The 25,723-nt window shown below is 38.6% G+C and overlaps 1 protein-coding gene across 6 annotated transcripts in view; it reads left to right on the top strand.

Annotated features, from left to right (window-relative positions):
- Window positions 1-25,723, top strand: part of Rad18 (RAD18 E3 ubiquitin protein ligase) — an 81,502-nt gene that overhangs the window by 39,201 nt on the left and 16,578 nt on the right. For 5 of the 6 annotated variants that reach the window (XM_040738332.1, XM_040738330.1, XM_040738329.1 and 2 more), the window contains 2 exons: window positions 5,957-6,091; window positions 12,241-12,400. In XM_040738332.1, the coding sequence (XP_040594266.1) occupies window positions 5,957-6,091; window positions 12,241-12,400 (295 nt within the window). Of the gene's footprint in view, window positions 1-5,956; window positions 6,092-12,240; window positions 12,401-15,339; window positions 15,746-25,723 lie in introns of those variants that run through there. The other variant, XM_040738331.1, reaches the window with a different exon arrangement.

Genomic DNA, 25,723 nt, shown 5'->3' with positions numbered 1-25,723 from the left:
GTCTACCTGCATACCACTATGTCCCACCATGATGATAATGGACTGAACCTTTGAGCTGTAAGCTATCTAATTAAACGTTTTCCTTTGTAAGAGTTTCCATGGTCCTGGTGTCTCTGCACAGCAATAGAAACCTTCATTAAGACAGATTTTTTTAGTGTCTTTTTTTTAGTTTTAAATTTAAATTAGAAACAAGGTTGTTTCACATGTCAATCCCAAGTCCCTCTGCTTCTCCCTCCCCTCCTCTCACACCCCTCCCTCTCCCCCAATCCTCACTCCTTTTCCCAGGGAGGGTCAGGCCCTCCATGGGGGGTATCCATAGAATGTAATTTCATTCAGGGCAGGGCCTCGGCTCCCCCCCCCCAAGAGTCCAGGCTGAGAGAGCATCTCTCATTGTAGGATGGGTGCCTAAAGTCCATTTGTATGCCAGGGATAAATATTGATCTACCCCAAGTCCTATAGATTGCCTAGGCCTCCTCACTGACACCCACATTCAGGAAGTCTGGACCAGTCCCATGCTGGATTCCCAGCCAGCAGCCTGGGGTTCAAGAGCTCCCCCTTTGTTCAGTTCAACTGTTTCTGTGCGTTAATCAAACCCTATGCTCATCAGTCTTCCTTCTCTGTCACTGGGTTCCTTGAGTTCAGTTCAATGTTTAGCCATGGGTGTCTGCCTCTGCTTCCATCAGTCACTAGATGAAGGTTCTGTTTCCCAGACTCTCTGGCGGTGGGATTATAGGCTGGCACTCCTTATCCATCTCTAAAATCCATATATGAATGAGTACATACCATATTCATCTTTTTGTGACTAGGTTACCTTACTCAGGATGGTTTCTTCTAGTGCCATCCATTTGCCAGCAAATTTCAAGATACCATTGTTTTTTTTCCCCGCTGAATTGTACTCCATTGTGTAAATGTACCACATTTTCTCTATCTACTCTTCAGTTGAGGGGCATCTAGGTTGCATCCAGGTTCTGGCTATTACAAATAATGCGGCTATGAACATAGTGGATCAGACATCTTTGTTGTATGATTGTGCATCTTTTGGATATATGCCTAAGAGTGGAATTGCTGGGTCTTGTGGTAGGCTGATTCCCATTTTCCTGAGGAATCTCCATACTGATTTCCAAAGTGACTGTATGAGTTGCCATTCCCTTTCTCTACATCCTCTCCAGCATAAACTGTTGTTGGTGTTTTTGATTTTAGCCATTCTGACAGGAGTAAGAAGGTATCTCAGAGTTGTTTTGATTTGCATTTCCCTGATGGTTAGGGATATTGAGCACTTTCTTAAGTGCCTCTCAGCCATTTTAGACTCCTCTATTGAAAATTCTCTATTGAGTTCTGCAGCCCACTTTTTAATTGGATCGTTTGGTGTTTTGGAGACTTGCTTCTTGAGTTCTTTGTAAATTTTAGAGATCAGCCCTCTGTCAGGTAGGATTAGTGAATATCTTTTCCCATTCTGTGGGTTGCCTTTTTGTCTTGTTGACTATGTCCTTTGCTTTACAAAATCTTCTCAGTTTCAGGAGGTGCCATGTATTAAGTGTTGACCTCAGTGTCTGTGCTACTGGTGTTATGTTCAGGAAGCGGTCTCCTGTACCAATTCATTCAAGGGTACCTCCCACTTTCTCTTCTAAGAGGTTCATTGTGGCTCGATTTATGTTGAGGTCTTTGATCCATTTGGACTTAAGTTTTGTGCACATCGATAGACATAGATCTACCCACATTCTTCTACATGCCAGCATCCAGTTATGCCAGCACCATTTATTGAAGATGCTTTTTCCCCCCCATTGTATATTTTTAGTTTCTTTGTTGAAGATCAGATGTTCATACATGTATGTGTTAATATCGGAGTGTTCAATTCGATTCCATTGGTCTACCTTCTATTTTTGTGCCAATACCATGCTGTTTTCAGGACTATAGCTCTATAATAGAGCTTGAAATCAGGGATGATAATGCCTCCAGATGTTGCTTTGTTGAATAGGGTTGTTTTGGCTATCCTGGGTGTTTTGTTTTTCCATATAAAGTTGATTATTGTTCTTTCAAGGTCTGTGAAGAATTGTGCTGGGATTTTAATGGGGATTGCATTGAATCTGTAGATTGCTTTTGGCAGGATTGCCACTTTTACCTACCTATTCAAGAGCATGGGAGATCTTTCCATTTTCTGGTGTCTTCTTTAATTTCTTTCTTTAAAGACTCAAAGTTCTTGGTATACAGGTCTTTCCTTGTTTGGTTAGCGTTACCCCAAGGTATTTGATGTGTTTTATGGCAATTGTAAAGGGTAATGTTTCTCTGATTTCTTTCTCAGCCCTTTTATCATCTGTATATAGTAGGGCTACTGATTTTATTGAGTTGATCTTGTATCCTGCCACTTTGCTGAAGGTGTTTATCAGCTGTAGGAGTTCCCTGGTAGAGTTTTTTGGGTCACTCATGTAAACTGTCATATCATCTGCAAATAATGAAAGTTTGACCTCTTCCTTTCCAATTTGTATCCCCTTGATCTCCTTTTTGTTGCCTTCTTGCTCTAGCTAGAAATTCAAGTACAATATTGAAGAGGTATGGAGACAGCCTTGACTTGTTCCTTATTTTAGAGGAATCGTGTTGAGTTTCTGTCCATATAGTTTGATGTTGGCTGTTGGTTTGCTGTATATAGCTTTTATTTTGTTTAGGTACGTTCCTGTTATCCCTGCTCTCTCTAGACCTTTATCATGAAGGGCTGTTGGATTTTGTCAAAAGCTTTTTTAGTCTCTAGTGAGATGATCATGTGATTTTTGTTTCTCAGCTTGTTATGTGGTGGATTACATTGATGGAATTTTGTATGTTGAACCATCCCTGCCTCCCTGGGATGAAACTTGATCGTGGTGAATGATTGTTTTGATGTGGTCTTACATCCAATTTGCCAGTATTTTATTGAGTATTTTTGCATCAGTGTTCATGAGTGATATTGGTCTGAAGTTCTCTTTCTTAGTTGTGTCTTTGTGTGGTTTGGGTATCAAGGTTATAGAAGCCTTGTAAAAAGAGTTTGGCAAAGAAGACCCTTCTGCTTCTATTGCGTGGAATACTTTGAGAAGAGTTGGTATAAGCTGTTCTTTGAATTTCTGGTAGAATTCTGCACTGAGGCCAAAGACAGATGGTTTTAAAAAGATTCTGTATATGAGTTCTTTGTGACGAAGTCAAGAGCATGAGCTAGGTGTTAAGCTTTAATTAAACACATACAGTTGTTTCATGATAGTGGTTAGGATGATAGAGCATGTATACACAGACAAGGAGTAGTAGTGTGGAAGAAGGTAGTTTCTCTTGAGGTCTACTTAGGGATTCATAAAGAGACTGTGATGGAGTTTGAATGAAGAGCATAAAATGAGCCACAGTCATTTTGAGTTGATGGATATGACTTTATCAGTTTCCATAACTAGTCAAGCCACTTAATTTTTTTAAGGGTTGGTTATTTTATATGTATGTGTGCTTTGCCTGCATGTATGTCTGTGCATCACACATATGTCTGGTACCCAAAGAGGTCAGAAGAAGGGGTTGGACCTCCTGGAACTGTAGTTTTGGATGGTTGTGAGCCACTGTGTGAGTTCTGGTAACCAAACCTGGATCCTCTGTAAGAGCAGCCATTGCTGTTAACTGCTGAGCCTCTTCTGCAGTCCTCAGAACCACTTACAAATTTTAAGAGGAAAATTCAGGACATATAACTCGAACTCATATGTTAGATTCTAGTGTGCTCCTTGTCAAATAGCAGATCTCCTAAGATAAGTGAAATGATGAGTGGGAACAATTTTATTAGTCATAATCTGTTGGCATCATTTATTTTCTCTGCAACAATCTGAACTTCTTGAATCAGAGCCAGAATGGTGGCTGCTATTTAGTTTTTGTTTCTATCCTAGCTGTGGAGTAACTAGATTCAACCAAGAAAAGACACTGTAAATCAGAGCTTTTAGTACTTTAGGAATAAAGTCATTAAGCCTTTCAGGGGTTTTTGAGCAAACCTTAAGCAACAATACTGTTTGCTGGTGGCCTAGAAAAAACAAAAGGAAAATGGCTGTGGTGGTTGTCAATTTTAGAATCACTTTGGAGATGAGCCTCTGGGAGTGCCTGTGGGAATATCTTGAGTGTTGAGATGGGAAGACCTGCCCACTGTGAATGGCACCTGGTTGGAATATTAGATTTGATTTTTTAAAATGATTTATTTATTTTTATGTATACAAGTATTTTGCCTGCATCTATGTCTATGCACTATGTGTGTGCAGTACCTTCAGAGGCCAGAGGTGGGCATCAGATCTCCTAGAACTGGAGTCACAGACAATTGTTAACCACCATGTCAGTGATGGAAATTGAACACAGGTCCTCTAGAAGTGCAGCTTATTCCTTAACTCTGACCCATCTTTCCAGACCTATGGATTCTAGACTTTTTATTTTTAAATTATAAATGCTGGGCCAATAGCTCAGGCTTGTTACTAAGTAGCTCTTTCAACTTAACCCATTTCCATTAATCTATGTGCTGCCCTAAGGTTGGTGGCTTCTACCTCTGTCCCATTTTGTGTGTCCACCTTGTTCTCTGGCTGTTGGTTACATGTAACCTGCAGTTCAACCATAGTTCAAGGCATTGGGTGACTAGAATCCCAGAAAGGTAGCTCTGGACACACCCGTATAGACGCTCATTCCAAGAGCACTCCTTAATCCTCTGTTTTGTGCTAAATGTAGAAGAAACCAAGTGTTAAAAAGTATATTGTTGGCTATGTGTGGGTGTGGTGCTGCACCACGAGCAAGCCTCATGTATCAGGTGAAAACCTGGAGATTTAAATGAAAGACAAGACATCTGACTGTTTGTGCTAAGAGAATGTGTGTGTGTTTATTGCAAGGAGGGGGCAGTCTTATATACAGACTTACAGCACAGTGGAAAAACCCTAGGTGTAAGAGTTTGTGTTTTCATAATTAGAGGTTGATGCCAGTGGGGGCAAGGCCGGGCTGTAAGCCAGGACTAAAAAACAGGATACACATGTGGTTATTGGCTGACAAGCAACTCACAGAGACCCCATGGGGGCTGGGGTCTAACATGTAGGGAATTCTTAAAAATTTGTTTTCACCATTGTAGCATTAGTTTTCTAAAATTTGAGGGCATGTACAGACAGTATTATTTTGAACCATGGTTACAGATAAGTATGGTACAACTATAGCTGCTGGAACCATGGCTCAGACTCACAAGTAAGTGTCCTAACTTTTGTGCTCCAACACAGAGTTCTCCAGGAGTGTCAGTTGTCAATCTCCATAATGAGGACCTTGAAATCAGGGTTATGGAATTATGTTTTGAGGTGAAGTGGTAGTAAAGATGGTGTTGTGTATCTTAAAACAGGAGACATTGGTGATCTGAGAATGTAGAATGTTAAGAGGATTCTGCTGGGAAACAAATGTTAGGAAAGCTTTATTGTAAGCCTATTTTTCTAGAGGCTTCTGCTTTTATGTTGGTATTCTTGTGTATCTTGAACATTAGAAAGTCATCTTTTGGATGTAATTTGGAAGTGTCAATCATTGGGTATAGTGACAGATGCCTGAAACACCAGCATTTGGGAAGTTCAGGCAGGAGGATTATGAGTTTGAGTCCTGTCTAGGCTACAAAGTGAATCCTTGTCTCACTGAAACAAAATGAGAAAGTACAGTGGGCGGGAGGAAATGGTTATCAGTCTGTATTCCATGCTCTGTGGGTAGCCTCCACATAATAAGGGTTTGGGGAGGGGAGAAAAAACCCAGAGTAGCAAATTATGTCATGTTTCCATGCTTGCTTGGGGAAGGGAAAGACATGGGGAGATTTGTCAGCTGCCCCTCAGCCCTCTGTGGTCTTCTTTTGTGTGGCAGCTTTGCATTCAGTGCAGGTGATTGTGCTAATGTGATACTGAGCACTTTGCACCTGATACTCAGTTTGTCTGGTGTAGCTGGTTCACCCATTCTCAGTTCTTTTGAATTTCAGGTAAAAAGCATCAGAATGAATTCCAGCTTCTGGTGGATCAGGCCAAAAAAGGATACAAGAAAACTGGCAGACTGTCTAAAGCTACAGTAATAAGAAAAGATGGACCTGCAGAGAAGCTGTCATCTGCAACCACGGGTAAGACTAACTAAAACAAAAGCATAGTGAATTTCATTACTTTAAAAAATATTTATTTATTCATTTTATGTATGCATGTACATTTGTGCCTATGTGAAAAAGTCATAGGACAACTTGTGGGAGTTGGTTCTGTCCTTCCATCTGGGTTTCAATGATCAAATTCAGGTTGGCAGGCTTGGTAGCAAGTGCTTTTCCCATTGAGCCATCTAGTTGATGGGCATTCTTTATTAATGTAAAAAGAATATAAAACCATTGAAATTTCCTGAAGTTATTCAGTATTTGAAAAGGGGAAAAGTATTTTTCAGAAAGCTTATTGTACCAGTTATGCTACAAGCTGCAAGATCACACAGTAATCATACAGCCTTTGCATCATGAATAACTTAGAAGAATTAAGGAGTCTTCTAGTGGATGAAACCCATACAAAGATGTACCTGGTGTTATAATGTTGTGAATGAATTGACTGTGTCTTGCTGTAGATTCTTCCTGTAGCTTATTCCTTTCTGTAACAAACTTGGGATTTACGTCCCAAAGTTTAGCACCATTTGATCATTTATTGGGAACAAATTTTTTCTGTGTATTTGGAGTTTGACTGATTACACTCCCTAGCTATGTGTAAATACATGTTCTCCATTAATTTGTCCTAGTTTACTGATTATATTCCTCAGCTATGTGTGAGACCTGTTTCCCACTCCATTGTAATTGCACAGATAGTTGTTCACTATAAAAAGTAGCTTATTGCCGGGCGTTGGTGGCGCACGCCTTTAATCCCAGCACTCGGGAGGCAGAGGCAGGTGGATCTCTGTGAGTTCGAGGCCAGCCTGGTCTACAAGAGCTAGTTCCAGGACAGCCTCCAAAGCCACAGAGAAACCCTGTCTCGAAAAACCAAAAAAAAAAAAAAAAAGTAGCTTATTGCTTGCTTTGGAAACAGTGGAAGAATGTCTTGAAGTGATGACCTCTGAAGTCTGCCTGCCTTGTAGTTAAGTATTCTAAGCTATGTGATTGCCTATGTGTGAGGATATTTTCTAGATGTGAGATTTATTACTGAAAATCCTAGGGCAAAGAGAATTATTTTTGTTTCAGAACTCTGATGGCAGTGCATTTCAGTTCTCATTTCTCCACATCCTGTCAGCACTTGATAGTTTTCTTTGATGTGGAAACCATCTTCTAGGTGTGTGTTTCCTTGTTGTAGAGATCATCTCTATTAGTCAGATTCTTTAGAGGAACAGAACTGATAGAACACACACACACACACACACACACACACACACACACACACACACACACACACACACACACACTATTTGTTAGAGTGGCTTACAGGCTGTGGTTTGGCTAGACCCAACAATGGCTGTCTCCTGATGGAAAGGATAAGAATTTAGTAGTTGTTTAGTCCAATTAGTTCAACTAGTCTTCAGCCTGTGGTGGAATCCTCAAGAAGTAGGTCCTAATGCTTGTTGAGAAGTGTCTCAGCAACAGGGTTGATGAATTTGCAAGAGAGAGTGACGGCAAGCAGGCAAAAAGCAAAAAATTTGCATTTCATCATTTTTATAATGTAGCCTGCCACCAGAAGGTGTAGTCCAGATTTAGGTTATATCTTTGTCCTCAAATGATCCAGTAAGAAAATACCTCACAGGTATGCCCAGATACTTGGGTTTTAGTTGATTCCAGATGTGGTCAAGATGACAACCAATGTATCCATCATACCATCTTACTAGTTGTGAAGTGATATATCATCATGATTTCATTTTCCTAGGAAGTTGAGTGTCTTTTCATATACTTATTGGCCATCTGTTTTTCTGTTTTAGAATGTATTCAAGTCCTTTGTCTACTTATTAATTGGACTGTTTGGGTTTTGATTGAGTTTTAGGGATTTCTTACTATGGACATCAGTCCTTCATTGTATATATATGATGTGCAAATATTTATAGACACCCTTTGTTGAGTCTTTTGCTTTCTTTATAGTACATTTTCATGTACAAAACTACTTAATCTTTTATTATGTCCAGTTTTTTCATTTATTGCTTCTACTTTTGGTGTTATATACATGAAGTCACTGTCAAATTCACTGTAGTACAAATTCGTTCATTTCCACAATTTCTTCCTAGTATTTTGTAGTTTCACCCCTTGTTTTTTTTTTATTTTTTTAATTTTGGGTTTTTCGAGACAGAGTTTCTCTGTGGCTTTGGAGGCTGTCCTGGAACTAACTCTTGTAGACTAGGTTGGTCTCGAACTCACAGAGATCCATCTGCCTCTGCCTCCAAGTGCTGGGATTAAAGGTATGCGCCACCACCACCTGGCTTCACTCCTTGGTTTTAAGACTTGGTCAACTTTACTCTTCTTTTTATCCAGAGTATAAGATAGTGTAGATGCCCAGTTCCTCACTTTTATTTGTTGAAGTCTTTTGCCATAAAATGCTGCTGATACTCCTATGAAAAAACCAGCTCATTTGGTTGGGTGCATGACATACATTTGTAGGAATAAGAGAAAGGAGGATTATGTGTTCTAGGGCATCCTTGCCTACAGAGAAAGAATCTATTTCAAAAATAAAAAGAAACAAAAAAAAATCAGCTAACCATATAAAGGTTTATTTTTCCTGTCCTTACTCTGTCTGTTCCATTGGTCTGAGAGTTTGTCCTTATGCCTGGTTTCATTTTGAAGTTAAGTGTGAATCAATTCAATTTTAATCTTCTTTCTCAATACTATTTGGCTATTTAGGACTTCTTGAGATTGAATGTGATTTTAAGATGAATTTTTCTTTTTGTAAAAACCACTATTGAGATTTTTATATTGGATTACATTGACTCTATAGGTAGCTTTGGGTAGTATTGGTATCTTAGCAATATTACATGTTCTAATTCCTGAACATGTGGTATCTTTCCATTTTAAACTTCTCATAGCAATTTCACAGCTTTCAGTAAACCAAGTTTTTTTTTTCTTATTAAAGCTTTTTTCTAGAATATTCCTAAACATTTTGTTCTTTTGGGTGTTTTTGAACTCCTTATTGCTGTCCTCAGATCTCTTGGGGGTGTTTCAGATGTTGGATTCTGCCTTACCATATACCTTATGATTTTTTTGAGCAATTTGAATTTGTTCATGCAATTGTTAAAGGATGTTCTTAGACACTGGTTTAGTTCTTAAGAACTGGGCTCAATACTTCCCACTATGTGAACACTTTTTGTGTTTTCAGTCTCTCATATAATCGGTTGCTTGTGTTTAGAGATTACGTCTTAGGTGTGTGTATACTTACGTACTATAGTCTCTGGGCTTCAGAAGTAATTGATATTGTCTGGCTGTTGTGGGTAAAAAGGATGCCTAAGAGGTAAGACATGTGAAAAGGGAAAGCAGATTGAAAAGATGGATTTTGTGTAGTGTCAATGGTGAGTGTAACTGATGTCCTTTAAACATTGAACTGCCCTGTAAATGAACAAGATGCATGCGTTTTCAAGGAGGAATCTAACTTGCTTTTGTTGCTTGTCTTAGGGGAAGTCTGTTGTTTGAGCCTCACATTCAGGCTATTTGGAGCCCTGCATTTCAAGGTTTAAGGGGAAGGCAGGAAGGATAGCTGACTTTTAGTGCCCACAAATTGTAGGATGATGTTTATCTTTGATGGTGTTTTATCTTCTCTAAGCTAATGTAAGAGAAAAAGAAAAGCAGAGTGTAGTCACAGTGCAAAAATCCATTCCCCTACTCATTGCATGCTACAAGCAGCAAGATCACACAGTAATTAAACAGCCTTATTTCACAGGTCAACCCACCGGAGTGAAGGATTTTGTGTGAAGGATTTAAATCAAAACATAAGGCATGTTGGAGTTATAGCCTTGTGAATAAAGTGGCTATTTCTTACTGTAAGAATTCTTGTTGTAGCTTATGCTCATCTGTTACAAACTTGGGATTTATTTCCCACAGTTCAGCACTATTTGATCATTTATTGCACAGTTTCCCCTATGCAGTTGGAGTATATTGATAACATTCCTTAGCTATGTGTGAAACCTGTTTCCCACCACCAGGCCTCTGTTCCTTTCTCCAGTGTAATTTCAGGATCTGCCTTCCTGAAATTATCTTTTTTACTGGCAGGCATTTGGTCTTTAAGACATTCCCAGATATTCAAGGACATAGAATTACTACATACCTAAAACTGGTGATTCGTAGCCATTTAGATGCATAGAAAAAAACATGCCCTGGTTTACCTCACTGGCATCTGTGGTAACTTAAAGAAAAGCAGTAACCTCAACTAACTCTGCACTAAAAGATTCTCAAACTTCTTCCATTTACCTTTATCCCACTTTATTAACCCAAGATCTTAGTTCAGAGATTTACTGCTCATGTTTTCCCTGAGAAGATGACAATAAAGGTAATCAGCCGATTTGCTCATCTCAGAAAAAGTGACCTTTCTGAAGATTTGTGCCACAGTCATGGCCAGAGCACTGGAAGGTACCAGGTTCCATTTATTGTGCAAATTAAACTTAAATTCTCTCCTCTCTTTGTTCCACAGCCTTAAAGCAATAGGTGCTATCTTTCGATATAAAAAGCTTCTCTTAGCAGCAAACCACAGTGAAGGTGCTACAGCATGCTGCATCTATTTCCTCTGCTGTTTATGCAGGCTGCCTAATTACCGCCCTTTGCTTACCTCATCCATTGGAAAAATGGTGCTTGAAAAGTTTGGAAGGGCACATGGACAAAAGACAATTTTACCTTTCTCATAAGACCTGCTGATCAATAAAATTTTAGCTTAAATACCACACTAAAAGAATATAGATAACCACATGATTGATTTCTCCCTTTAGACTCCCTTCTTGGTTTAATCCTTAGTTGACCCCACTGAGGAGGCTTTACTAGCCATGTCACTTCTAAATGAGAACTGACAGTTATTGCTTTGTGTGTAAATCTTATCTGTCTTGCTGTCCCTGAGAAATTCAAACCTTACATCGTATTGCCAAAAAGAAGTACTGTTGCAAATGTATATATAACCTCCAAAAACTTGTGTAGAATATTAAGAGAGACATGGATAGAAAGATCATGTTGTGAGTAGGTTCTTTTTTCCTCAGAGTTTTGTAGTTCCTTCACTTATTGTAGCTTCTGTTTTTGAACCCTGAGTGAAAAAGCTTTAGAAGCAGGCCTTCTGAAGTTTTCAGTGGTTCTGTTTATAAGAGGAAGTTCTGAACCTTCTAGAAAGTCACTTGTTAATGCCCTTCATCTCTCCCTGATGAACGCCAGAGGGTGTGACTCTGTCTTGGTCATAGTAGTTTATTGGTACTCAGGTAACATTAGGAGCTTACACTGGTGATGAATGCTGTCCTTCTGCATAACCAGCATCGAGGGTCATTTCAGAAAACATTTGAGTATATGAACTTGGGAAGGTAGTTTTGTTTTTAAAGAATTTGTCCTATTCAATAAATTTTCTCTGCTAACAAAACTTTAACAGTTGCTTTTATTTATTCATTCATTTTCTGAATTGTCAGGATAGCACAGATGAAAATCCCCACAGTGTTGGCACATACTGTAAAAGGGAAAGTCCTAGGTAGCAGACATTCTGGCACTTGCACTTTTATTATCAGATATTTGGCTATGCCTGTATGCCATATTCTTTCAAACCACCCTGAGGTGTTCCTGTATCTCCATATCTTTATAAAAAGAAACTTTGAAAACAGAATATGAGAAAGGATGTTCAGAAATGTGACATGTGTCAGATCAAATTGCAAGATTCCTATGTCTGATTGGTTTTTCTTTTCCTTCTAGTGAGTACTTTATTTAACGGGTTTAGCAGTGTCCATAGATGTTTCATACTATGTCGTGTGACAAATAGTATGATTTCCTTATTAGTTGAGTCTGTTTTGTTAATTTGTCACTGTTCTTTGATTTTGGAATATGCAGCTATTCCTTAGTAATCTGCTAATAGAAGCTTCTTAAGAATGGTGAGGCATTCCCATCTCTGGTTTTAAAGAAAACTTTACTTTTAAGTGAATTAATCCTGGAAAACATAAATACGATAATTAGTATCAATTAATTGTCATTTCTTATTTTGCAGGTTCAGTGTTCTTTTACTTTTATTTTTAAAGTAGAAATAACAATATTAAGTGTTAAAGAAATATAGGGGTGTGCATTTTAAGGTCCTCTTTAATTTTTTAAAAAGTTTTATATTTCCTTGTTAGGACAAGAATGTAATGTGAACTTCTCCGATACAGTCTCAGTAACAAACCACTTTCTTCAGTCCAAACTGGAGTCCCCTGGACAGTTGGAGCCTGAGAGACCAGATGATTCTTCTAGTTGTACTGATATTCTTCTCTCCTCAGAATCAGATTCGTGCAATAGGTAAGAAATGTGTAGAGAGTGGTTCTTTTACATTTCTACTACTGTCATAATCACTTTCCTGCTGCTGTGACAAGCTTCCTTGACAAAATCACCTTTAAGGAGAAAGGGTTTATTTTGGCTCACAGTTCTGAGGTACAGGCCCCCCTGGGAAGAAGATCATGGTGGCAGGAATTTGGTGCAGCTGGTCACATGAACAGTTAGGAAAGTGCTGGTGCCCAGTCACTTTCTCCTTTTCATAGAGTCCACAGCCCGCGTATAAGAAATGGTCCTGCCCACTCCTGGGATGAGTCTTCCAATCTTGATGAACCTAAGAGATGAACTCTCTTAGGTGTGCCTGGAGGCTTGTCTTCTAGATAAGTCCAGATTCTGTCAAGTTGACGCTCAGCACCTCTAGACCAATGGTCCTCTGCCTTCCTAATGCTGTGAACCTCGTGCTTTGGTGACCCCTCAGCCATAACATTATTTTGTTGTGACTTCATAACTATAATTTTGCTACTCTTATGAATTTTAATGTAAATATCTGATATTCAGGATGTCTGCTATATGGCTTCCAAAGGGGTTGAGAACTGCTAATCTAGAGGAGTGTGGCATGGTCCATATCAGTTCTCTTTCCTTTCTGTTTATTATTTGGGTCATCTTCATTAGTGATAGCAAGCTGGGATGTGGGAGGGTAGTTTAGTGATCATACAGTGACTTTGTTTTATTTTTTCTCCTTAGAATTGGTAGAGCAACCATGAAAGGCAGTGAGGTTTTTCTTTTCTTTGTTTTGTTTTGTTTTGTCAAGAAAACACATAAGGGGTTGATCAGAAAAATAGTGCACACAGGAAAGAGAAATTTTTAAGTTACCTCAATGCATTGGATAGATTGGGAGGATTAAAGCAATTTAGTGATGGGAAATTTTGAAAATGTTAAATATATAATTTTTATTTCATTATGAGATATTATTTTATTACTGGGTATTAAACCTACGTAGGGCCTTTCACCTAGGGTAGCCAGGAGAGGACATTGAATTATGTAACTAGAGTTACAGGTGGTTATGAGCCACCATATGGGTACTGGGAACCAAACCTGGATCTTCTGCAAGAACATTTGTGATCTAACTGCTGACCCAACTCTCCAGTCTTCAAAAAGTTTTTAAAAAATAAATTTAGACCTAGATTTATGCACATCATAATTGGTTATATGTGTGTGAGTATGTGTTTATACATACATACAGACACCCATGGCCCAGTAAGATTCTCTTACTGTGCAGCAGTGTGTAATGTGGTATTAATGAGGTATATTCATAAATGGTAGTTCTTTATTTTCATTAAAAATAAGTTTTTTTTTGCAGAATCTAGTTAAGAAAAATGCAACTATAGAGAGACTCATTACATTTTTGTTAGTGAATCATGTATCATGGATTGCCTGTTAAATATTTAAAGCAGTGAAAATAGTCACATCATGTACCTTAAAATAAATGGAAGAAATTTCTTTGAGACAGGGTCTTTCTAGGTATAATCAGGCTGGTCTTGAACTGGATAGATCCGCCTGGGTCTGCCTTCTGAGTGCTGGGATTAATTTCATAGTAAAATTGAAGACTATATCAAAGTATGGGATTTTATTTATTTTGTCATGTGTGTGTGTATGTGTGTGTGTGTGTGTGTGTGAGAGAGAGAGAGAGAGAGAGAGAGAGAGAGAGAGAGAGAGAGAGAGAGAGAGAGAGAGAGAGAGAGAGAGAGAGATGTTCAGGTACCAAAGGGAACAAAGGCAAGGGAGATGGGAATACAAAGGCAAGAATACTGGAGTATTCTGTAGTGACTGCATTGAGATCTTCTGCAACCCTAAAATTGTGTTATCCTTTTACTTTTGACAGTATGGTTGGTTGGCAAGTGAGTAGAATGTTCATCTACTACTTAGCCATTGAAGGTTACAAAAAATCTAGAATTTTATTTATTTCTTTTGTAGTGAAATGTTTGTATCTTTATGTTTTGCATTTTTATCAAAAATTTTAACCCTTTTTATGACCATTTTGTTGTATTATATGCTTTTATTTTGAAGAATCTCTAGGTTATTATTTTGAAAAAGTGGTTTTTATTTTTATTTGTTTTTCTTCAAGACAAGGTTTTTCTGTTTAGCTTTAGCCATTCTGGAACTCACTCTGTAGACCAGGCTGGCCTTGAATTTAGAGATCTGCCTGCCTCTGCCTGCTGAGTGCTAGGATTAAAGATGTGCAGTACCACTGCCTTTCTGAAAAAGTATTTTTTTAATTGAAAGAGACGCTATCTTTTGGCATGATTGGTGAAATAGGAATAAGGTCTTCAGATTATGCTACTATAGCATTATTCAACTTCTTGATTTTGATAGTTATGTGGCTCTGGTTACTGTATGGATTGCTTCTTAAGAAAGGCACACTGACATATTAAAGAACATTTCCTGCAATGCCCTAAATTAAAAAAAATTGCTTTAAAAATATTATGTATGTGTACTGTGAAAAACAGAAAAGTTGAATTAAAGGAATAAAGTTTCATAATTTTGTTAGCTTGAAATAACACTATTTGTAAATATGCCTTCCACAGATAGATAAATGGGTTCTTTATTATTATTGTTTTTTAGCAGTAGGACCATGGTATTTTTAATACTTTTCTTTGTCAGGGAAATGTCTTGATGTTGTGGGTCTACTGTGAGTGGAAACCTGTGAATTATCTTTCTTTACAGCCTTGCTATTTTACACAGTACAGAGCTGAACATACTGAAGAGGTTAGTTTTCTTTGCGTTAGAGTAGTATTCAAGCTTATATAACATGGAAGATTGACACCAAAGAACAATCTTAAGATTTGGTGTGTGTAACCCATCCAGATAGTTAGTTATTATATTAAAGTGGTATTATTGTTAGTGTAACTTGTAAGTACTGCTTTTAGCAACACTTTATTAATACTATATTGATCTTCTTTTGGCAGCTTGAAAACATATGATAAGCAGATTAATAAGAATTTCAGATTGTTGTTCAGTTCTTGCTAGATGATTTCCCAGAGTTCAAGAGACTTGTCCAACTTTCTTTAAATTAACTTATTGTTCTCATTAATCAAGAAAAGAGTGCTTTTGTGTGCTGATTCTTGGCAAACCACGGACACTGCATTTTTATTGAAGGCTAAATTAGAAGCAAAGATGCTGTTGATTATGACCCTAGACAAGAGAGACACTATCTTCATGAAGAAATGATTTGTGAATTGTGTCATGCTTTTTCTTGGAAGAATCTTTAAATCATTATTTTGGAAAAGTATTTTTTAATTTGAAAGAGACTGTCTTTTGGCATGAGTGGAGAAATAAAAATAGGCTCTCTGGATTCTATTACTGTACCAGTATTAAATTTTTTGATTTATTGTATAGATTTGTTCTTAAGAAAGTCACTGACGGATTAAAGAAAAATGGCAGCAACTTGCTTTCTATGGTTGAATATTTTGTATATGTGTAACAACACAGATAGATGTGATAGACAGTTAACATTTGAAAGATCTGGGGCTTGTAGGTTTAAAAATCATTAAAATTTAAAATCTTCTGAAAAATTTCATTCATTGTGTAATAATTTTGGTTGTTACACTGTGAGTGAAATGGCTGATTTTTCTACATCTAAGACATGTTCTAAAAAGGAAGATACATGCTTTGACAATTAATTTTAAAAGTAGTGTCCATGACTTTACATAGGGTGATGAATATGGTTTCCATTTAATTTGGTCACCCTGGTCAGAGCCTGCTGTGCATGGTTATCTGAGCCAGTGTATTAAAGTGTATGGGCAGTTGTGACTTTTAATGCTTATAAAGATGAGCTGATGTCATGATTCTGTGGTCAAGTTTGTAGTCTGCCCTAACTTAGGTGAGCCTTCCCTCGCATGCTGAGGCTAGGAAATAAAAGGAATCTGAGTCATTAATATGTGAAGGAATAACACTGTAACTTCCAAATCTGGTAAAAAGGAGATGGGGGGGCTTCTTTTGTATTAAGTTAGGAACAGCATCTTTATGAAAGAAATTCCTCACAAGTATAGGCATAGGATGCTGGACCCTTGCCAAATTGCATTTATCTATTGGCTTATATTTTCTAGTTGCACAGAACTTTTCTTCACTTTCATTCATTTCTGAACGAGCTATCTAGAAAACTTGAGATCCAGAGCAGGGGGGAAAAGCAAAATTAAAAAAATTTACCACCTTTTAAAGAAAATGTTAGTTATTAAATTCTAACCTCTTCTGAGGGAAATAGAAAATAATGGAGATAGCTTAAGGAAAAAAATGGCATTGGGTCATTTGTCTAAGGATGATACTGTTTCCATTGGATCTGGGTAAGGGCAGACGAGTACATCGTACATCACTTAGTGAGGGGAATGGGAAACACTTTCTAAGTAGCCAGTGTGCTCTCTTATAGCCAGAAGGGTACAAATGGGCTGTGGCTTAACAATATAAAGCGTGGCTTTACTCAGGCCAAGGCAAGGACTGGTTGGGTACCCCTAATAGTTGGGGTTGCTTAATACATGAGAGCATGATTTTGAGATGAAATTATCAGAGTTCTGGAGTTTTATGATTCAAGAATAACCCCCAGCTTTTATGTTCCTGGTGAGAGCCTCCTGAACATTTCTGTCATGGCAAAGACTCGAGAATAGCGAATCCTTGTTCAGGAAGTAGTGACTATGTGTGCTTGAGCTGATGTGTAACTCGAGTACTGGTAGTGCATTAAGATGTGTAATCTTAGCTCCTTGGAGATGCAGAAATGAAATGGCCACGAGTCAGGGTAGTCAGGAAGTAAGTGGCAAGTCTGATTTAACTCAACTGTTTGACTGTATAGCCCTCAAGGAACCCAGCGTTTTCCCTCTAACGAGAAGTATGTACTTAGCCCTGAGGGAGCAGACCTAACAGGAGGACTTTGATGGGAGTAAAGCACTTGACTTTCCTCTGTATAGAGAGTGGGAAGTGAGGCAGGAAAGGGCAGACATCACTTAGGTTGCATGCCATCAAACTAGAGCCATTATCTGACTGAGGTCTGTCTTATCCTGGGGAAATTGAGTGCATTACAACAGTGATGGGGACAGGGTACAAGGAGATCTGTCAAGTCTAGGTAGTAACATTAATTAAAGGTAGGAATAGGGTTTTGGCTTTTGATACATTTTATGACTATAGATGGGGCTCTTAAAGCCTTAGTCTCTTGCCTACAAAAAAGGAATAATAAATGTGGGATTCCAGAGCTCCTTGTGCTCTGTAGCTATCTCCATGCACAGTTGCCTTTGCTGCTCAGAAGAGGGACATAGAGATGCCTGTGGGCTGTTGAAAAAAATTATAGATGGAGTGTTGAGCGACAAACAGACAGATCATCCAGAAAGTTCTCTGCCAAATAGGCCCACAGGTGGAAAACAGAAAATGTGTTGATGAGAAAGTGTGCTTTTCATCTCATGTTATAATAAACCAAATACATAATAATCCATTATGAAAACTAGAGTTTACCAGTGTGTAAATAGAACTCTCTCCACTTAAGGTAGATGAGCATCAATGTGGGACTAGGAGTTCTTTGATTGACTGGGAGTGGGGGTGTCTTTCCTGATTATCTTGCTTGCTTCCTTGAAGTAGTCTTGTTTTGCTTAATGTGTATTGATGTGTGGAGCATACATATTTCTAGTTTTTAACCCAACTTGTCATTTTGGAACGCTTTATTTTAATTCTACAATGCTAGTGTTTAAGTTGGAGCCAGATTTCCCTTTTGGAATGGAGGATTACAAACAAATATGGCTAAAGTATCCATGCAATACTGGACTGGAATTGGAGGCATAAAAGTGAAAAACTTGAGTTTGGCTTCCCAGAGATGGAAATGAATGGGAAAAATACTTAATAATTTGGTTAAGTAAGTGAGCTAGCATATACACATATATTTGCTTGTCGTGTCAGATGTGAGGCTCCTCAGAAGCATACCACAGTGGTAATCAGCACACCCAGTTGTACATGTGTTGGTTTCTATGATAATACGATTATCCAGCAAAAAGGCATCAATGATCCTTGTAGAAATTTTGGTTCCTTGGGCTAGTACTGGAATATGCAAGATAAGCCTAGAGTGTTTTATTGTATAAGAAAGCAAGGAAGTCCAAAAAGAAGAAGGAATAGCAGGGCAACAGTGAGAGGAAATATGAACAGGATATCACAAACTTAGTAACTGATAACATGTGTAGGGGATATAGGAACTGACAACAAGAATTCTCCAGTGGCCAAAAATAGGACAGTTTAGGCAATAATATATTTACAGTAGTATTGGATTAACCCAAATCAGAAAATGTCTATGTATGAATTTTATAGTGTTTAAAAATATAGAATAGAATATTGTAGAGAGACTGCAAGTGATTGACATGAATGCTTCCCATCAACAAGGTGCAAATGTAACATCCCCTGTGCCTTCAGAGAGGGTTACTCCTAGGGAACTTCTTCTAAAGAAGGGAGTTGTGTCCACGGTGGAGAAACCTGGTAAGTACCACCTGAGTCAAGTGATGATGTCAACATTAATAGTAGTGCAACATTGATAGCTTACACCCTTAAGTTAAAAGAGTACTATTTTAAACATTGAAAACTGAGCCCCGGGCCTTTGGCGTGTTAGGCAACTGCTCTACACAGAGACACACTTCCAGCATTATTTTACTTGTTTTTAAATGGTCTATGAAATATAAGGACCACTCTATCTCTTGTGTTTCCTCCTCAAAACCCAACATCCCAAGTCACATGGGAGAGAGGGGGTGTCACTGAACCCCAGTTGAGGATCATTTTGTAAAATGTTTGACCATCAAAACCAAAGAATGTCTGAGAAACTCAAATTGCAAATAAGTATAATGTAGCCTGCCTGGGATTCTGGGGCAGAAAAATGATATTAGGTTAAGATTGAAAATGCACTTCAGTTAGTAACAAGAATGGATTACTATTTATTTTGTTTGATGGAGCTAATATCACCCTAATGTAGCATTTTAACACTGGAAGAAATTAGAAGGTATATGGGAGCTTTCTGTACTTTGCAACTTTCGCTTGTAAAACCACCTTAAGTTAAAAGTGTACTATTTTAAAAGTTGAAAACTGAGTCCCAGGCTTTTGGCGTGCTAGGCAACTGCTCTACACAGAGGCACACTTCCAGCATTATTTTGCTTGTTTTTAAATTGTTAGGAAGTAAATTAAATTTTGTGTATGTATATGGGCATACAAATGCCACAACACATGTGTGGAGTTCAGAGGACAATTTGCTGCAGTTAGTTCTTTTGTCCACCATGTGATTTCAGGTTGCCAGTCATGATGGCAGTCACCTCTGTCCACTGGAGAACATGAACCCTTCTGTACTTCACAGTTCCTGAGAGTACCTGGCAAAGCACTGTTACAAGTACACATGCTAATCTCACCAACTCCAGGCTTTTGTTGTTGTTTTAAAGTACCTTGTAGCACCTGCATGGCTGGTATCAGCGTGAAAATATCCAGAGTGTGTTGAGTATTGGAAAACTGAAAATCATCAAAGCCAATTTCTCCTGTGAGAAATTGGACACTGCTTCAGGACTTCATTGAATTTAGTTGTTGAAATGTTCTATTTTCCTTCCATTTGATTGTTTTTGTTTTGAGACATGACCAAAAATGAGTCCTGGAACTCATTGCCTTAGCCTCTTAAGTTCTAGTATTATAAGTGTGTCTTATCATGCCTAGTGCATTCCTTTTATTTAATAATATATATATATACACGCACATATATACACACTCATACACACACATATATATAGTTATATAAATGAGTAAAATCTTGTTTGATTGAACACTCTATAAAAATGCATTTTTAAATTTAGAACATACAATGAGAAAATAATTACACATTTAAAAATTACTTTTACTGTCTTTTACTAGTACTCTGAATTGTCACTCAGTGATTGTAAGCATTGCAGCTTGGATGGGAAGGTATCCTGGCAGTCAGGAGCCAAGGAATACCACATAGTCACACTGCACAACAAACCTCGCACAAGAGACTTACTGGGAGGGGAAAAAACCAGGAGGGTGGCTACCTCTGCTCCTTGGAGAAAATAAAAAATTCTGTAGGGTGGGGGCAGGGTCCACAGTGTTCTGTGGGTGGAACCTAGAAGTTGGAGGTCCTCGGGGGAGGGGCTTACAGTGTTTTATTCCATAAGAGAGGTGGCCTGGCCTTTATGTTTCAACCTAATGGAAAACATGCAGGCTTCGCAGTGTGTTTCACCCTTTTCAGTTACCATCTTCTTTATTAGCATGTGTACTTGTAACAGTGCTTTGACAGGTACTCTCAGGAACTGTGAAGTACAGAAGGTTTCATGTTCTCCAGTGCTCTTTGCTCAAGGATATGTCCAGGAAATAAAAGAGGTTTCTCCTCTCAGGCAGTTCACACTGGTAACTTTTAGAGTTAAAAAAATTACTATTGTTTTCTTTGAATAATCTGTGTTAGATAGTTTTATGCCAGCTTGACACAAGGTAAAGTCATTTGAAAGGCGGAACCCTGTTAAGAAAATGCCTCCATAAGATTGGGTTGTAGGCAAGCCTGTAGGGCATTTTCTTAATTAATAATTGATAGGGAGGGCCAAGGCTGTGGTTGGTGGTGCTGTCCCTGGGCTGGTGGTTCTTAGTTCTATAAAAAAGCAGGCTGGTTCAGCAAGCCAGTAAGCAGCTCTCCTCCATGGTCTCTGCATCAGCTCCTGCCTCCAGGTTCCTTTCTTGCTTGAATTCCTACCCTCACAAAATCAGAGATAGAGTGCTCCCCATGGGGAGCAAGCCAGTAGGCAACTGAGTAGGAGGAATAGGGAGGGTCTCAAAAGCAGACAAAAGAGTCAAAGATAGCACCGGCTCCCACAAGAAGACCAATCTACACAACTGTAACATATGCAGAGGGCCTAGGTCAGTCCCATGCAGGCTCCATGGTTGTTGGTTCAGTCTCTGTGAACCCCTTTTGAGCCCAGGGTTAGTTGATTCCTGTCATGTTATTGACGCTCCTGGTTCCTGTAATCCTTCCTCCTCCTCTTCCTCAGGATTCTCCAAGCCCTGCTTAATGTTTGGCTGTGGGTATCTGCATCTGTTTCCATTAATTGCTGCATGAAGCCTCTCTGATGACATTGGGCTAGGCACCAATCTATGAGTATGATAGAATATCATTAGGCATTATTACATTGGCCTTTTTTTTTCACCAGTTGTGTTTGTTTCTATCCTAGGTCTCTGGGCTATCCAAGAGGCTGAACTTTTAAAGTGTTAGAATTTGTAAGACTGTAGGGTTTTTTAAGTTTATAAAATATTGTGATATATTAATGTGTGGTCTTAGGGATAAACAAAAAGTTCATGGCTTTACAGTGATGTGTTTGTATATCAAATTGGCAGATTTAATTGTCTTGGATAGTTTTATGTCAACTTGACACAAGCTAAAGTCATCTTAGAGAAGGGCCTCCATAGATTAGGCTGTAGGCAAGCCTGTAGGGCATTTTTTAAATTAGGGTTCCATAAGAAAGTAGGCTGAGCATGTGCTGGGGTGCAAGCCTCCATGGCCTGTGCGTCAGCCTCCATGTTCCTTGCTTGCTTGGGTTGCTGCTCACTGCTCTTGACGACGAACTGTTTCATGGAAGTGTGAGTGCTTTTTGTTGTGTTCATCACAGAAATGATAACTCTAAACGAAGACATTAATGAACTTGTTATAGTTTTGTTGATTGTTATAATTTATAAATTATAGACTTACTTGCTTTCTCATTTCTCCCAGGTAGCAGAATTTAATGCTGTTCAAATCTTTGAATTGCCATGTCATAATATTCCTCTGTGAAGTTGTTGTGAGCCCATTCGTTTTGCTGATCAGGAGACTTAAAAAATTACATATTTTATTGTTAGTTGTATATATAAAATTCTTATAAACATTGTCATTCATTCTTGTTTCATACTGTCATGGCACACCTGATCATTTTCCAAAGTTTTAGTTGACATGGTAATGATTGCATAAAGTTGATCTGTTTTGAATTTTTTTTTAATGTGTGGTATGTATGTGTGTGGTTGTGTGCAAATGAGCACATTGGTCCAAGTGCACTCATATGTTTGTTCTTTGGAGGCCAGAGATTGATATCCAGTGTCATCCTTTATGACTCTTAACCTTACATTTTAAGACAGGATCTCCCACTGAACTTGGAACTTATTGATTTGGCTAAGCATGCTGGTCCAGCGAGCTCTAGCCTGTCTCTCCTTTCCCAGTTCTGGGATTACAGGTTATGCTGCCATACCTGACTTTTACTTGGGTGCTTGGGATCTCAATTCAGGTCTGCATGCTTGAACAACAAATGCTTCAGTCACTGAGCCATCTTCTAGTCCCCTGCTTTTTTTTTTTCAACCTTCTTTTTCTTTGAAACAAGGTCTTAATGTATAGTCCAGGCTAGCCTTGAATTCATGGTCATCCTTCCGCTTCAGTTTCTTGAGTGCTGGGATTACAGATGTGTACCATCACTCCCCCAGTCAACTTTTTTGAACTCTTGTTGTAGTCAGCTAAGTGAGAGTCTAGGTTATTATTACTATCACTAATGTCCTGTTCACATAGCTAGAGTTTGACTTTTAGAGTAAGATAAGATCTGGCAGAAGAGTTAATTCATTCAGAGACTCAGTTATGGGCCTAACCCACCATTTGTACATACAAGGTGTGGGTCAAGGTTTACAAGAACAGACATTCTCCCAGACTAAGAAAAAGATAATTGAATAACTATAATAAAATGTGATGGGTGTTTTCATAGGAGAAATACAGGATGTTGGGAGAAGGGTAGCTGATCTATCTGTAGGGATCTGACTGGAATACCGAAGGATGAGAATGTTTTACCAAGCAAAGCAGTGCTTTGGAGGCAAGAATGGAGGCAACTGGAATTTCCCGTGAGCAGTGTGGGAATCAGGGAGGGACTGAAGCCACAATTAGTGGTGTGTGTGATGATGCAGCGAGCAGTGCAAGGTACCAGTCAGATTCCTGCCCACCAGCTGGGCAGCATTGCTCTTTATCAGATACTTACTTGGGAAATTCTTGTTCTAAGATAATGTCTTCATAAGCTTAGCTTGATTCATCAAAATGAGATCAATTTTCAGCTGTTGCAGAATTTAATTATTCATTGAGAAAAATGAAGAACAGAAAAGAGTAGCTAAGAGTGTGCTTTTCAGAACACTTTGAGAAAAGTTGTAGAGACTGAAGGAACTCCTAGTTCTTTCTGTTAGATATGCAATAACTGTTTGAGTCAATATTTGTAGGCCCCTAAGGGGATGGCCAGTTAACAGTTAACTCTAGTTTGCTTTTAAAAAAATTAAAGTCGTAATCTCTTTGTCCTTGTACTGTTGTATAAAATTGGATGTCGTAAAAATGATGTGTCATTTACCTTGTACTGTTGGAATTTTGTGTTTTTAACTGGCTGCTTGGGATTTTGTTGTTACAGTCACTGTCATACTAGTTTTCTTTTAAATCAGAGGAGCAGATATGCATTAACCCTGAGAACCCCAGGAAAGGGTGAGTTAGGGTAGAATGCAAGTGCATATGAAGTAGAAAGTATGTTGAGAAATCATAAATACAGTAACTGCTTTCATTGATGAAGGATGAAGGGCTAGGTGCTCATGCTGCTTCTCTGTAGGGATACCTAAGCCACTCATTCACTCCTGCCCTGGCATTTCCCTATTTCAGTGTGAGCATTTTCATCTGGCTATATTTTAGACCACTACTGCTTCCTGGGTTTGTAAGAACTGAATGTTAAAAGTTAGGTGGAGAGCAACCAGGTGAGTTCTGCTTCCCGGCAATAGGCTGGTTTTCAGTTCTTAACCTTAGCCTAATGATGGCTAGATAACACACTTATCTCTTCCTAGAATAGGTTGTCTGGGTGCCTCATCAGCAGGCAGGACAATTAGTTTGAACGGTTGTCTCTGTTTTTTTCCCCTCTCACTTAAGATACATTCTGGAACATGGGTACATAATAAACTGCTGACTTTGCTCTCTTCTATTGATTTTACCAAGTAAGCAAAAACATACTGCTCTTTTATCTGTAGAATTCAAGCGTTACAAATGATGGGTTTTGTTTGCAGAGTATTTTTTTTTTAGTTGATTCCACAGAAGCCAATTTTAGAAGCCTTAAAAGTGTCATTATATGCTTTTCTTGTTGAACTAAGCATATTTTAAAGAGTCATTTATAACTTATTACTGGGTATGGGTCATATTGCCCATAAAATATTAAAACATATCAGATTAGTAAATATAGTTTGGGAGGGATGGTTCTTTCGCACATTTACTGTCTTAGTAATTTCTTAAAGGAACAGAGCCCCAGGGAAAGTCAGTCATGTCAGTGAGGCTTAAAATTCTTGCCTTCCTTGGATCATAGACTGAGTCATTCTGCCCATGGTGATACAGCTGGATAGTTGATATTGGCATCTTCCACTTGTACTTTTGTATTTGTAGTCTCAGAAAGAAAATAGTATGAATTTATTGCACCTAGCCTAGCTGTATAGAACATATACTGATCTCAGTACCATCTTTGTACTGAACCTCGTTACCCCAATTATCAGAGGAACGTGTCATCTAGTTATCTTTGGAATGTTGCTTGTTCTGTGATCTTTAGTTGGCGGGGGGGCTGTCACCTACAACTGGTTTTGTCATTTTATGTTGTTATTTGCATGAGATGTTCATTCCCCTGATCGATCAAAAAAGAAAAAGAGGGGGAGGGGAAGGTGACACCTCATGCTTTTGATCCTGTGCCCATTTAACTAGAGAGGTTTGATATCTGGACAGTTTAAAATGATTACCCTTACATTAGGTAGTTGATATCTCAGAGATACTGCTTTTGTTTAAGTTTCAAGCTAAACAAGCACAAATACTTAATTCTGTTTCAGACTTGAATTCTTCCGGAAAGCCAAAAGAACCCCAGTTCTTAGCAACAATGTCTTCTGATTTCCTTACAAAGTACTTTTGTAAGAGTCACTTCTCACCTTAATTAAATATTTCAAACGCATTCTTTCAGCAGACTTAGAAAATGGTAGTATTTTGGTAGCATGCCAGGATAAAATGATAAAATGATGCTGGAGCCTGGAGGTGCCTGCTATAGTCTTCAGCTATCCAAACCTCGTTGGGTGCTGAGTGTTAGTGCCCGATGTCCCACCAGTCTGTGGGCTAGGGAAAGCACAGTGCTTAGGAGCTACCCTGACATGTTGTTGAGTAGTGAAGGGAGAATGTCTGTTAGACTCTTACTGCCTTGGGGAGGAGTCTTGGCAGCAGCATTTGAAGTTTCCCCATTTTTTGACAGGTAAGGGTCCATTCAAAGAGGCAGGAAGTTACTTAATCTCACAAACCCCATT

Source organism: Mesocricetus auratus, unplaced genomic scaffold (genome assembly GCF_017639785.1).
Source record: "Mesocricetus auratus isolate SY011 unplaced genomic scaffold, BCM_Maur_2.0 Super-Scaffold_100676, whole genome shotgun sequence".
NCBI classification, from domain to species: Eukaryota; Metazoa; Chordata; class Mammalia; order Rodentia; family Cricetidae; genus Mesocricetus; species Mesocricetus auratus.
The sequence above is the reverse complement of the archived record's forward strand: the minus strand, read 5'-3'. Positions and strand labels throughout refer to the sequence as shown.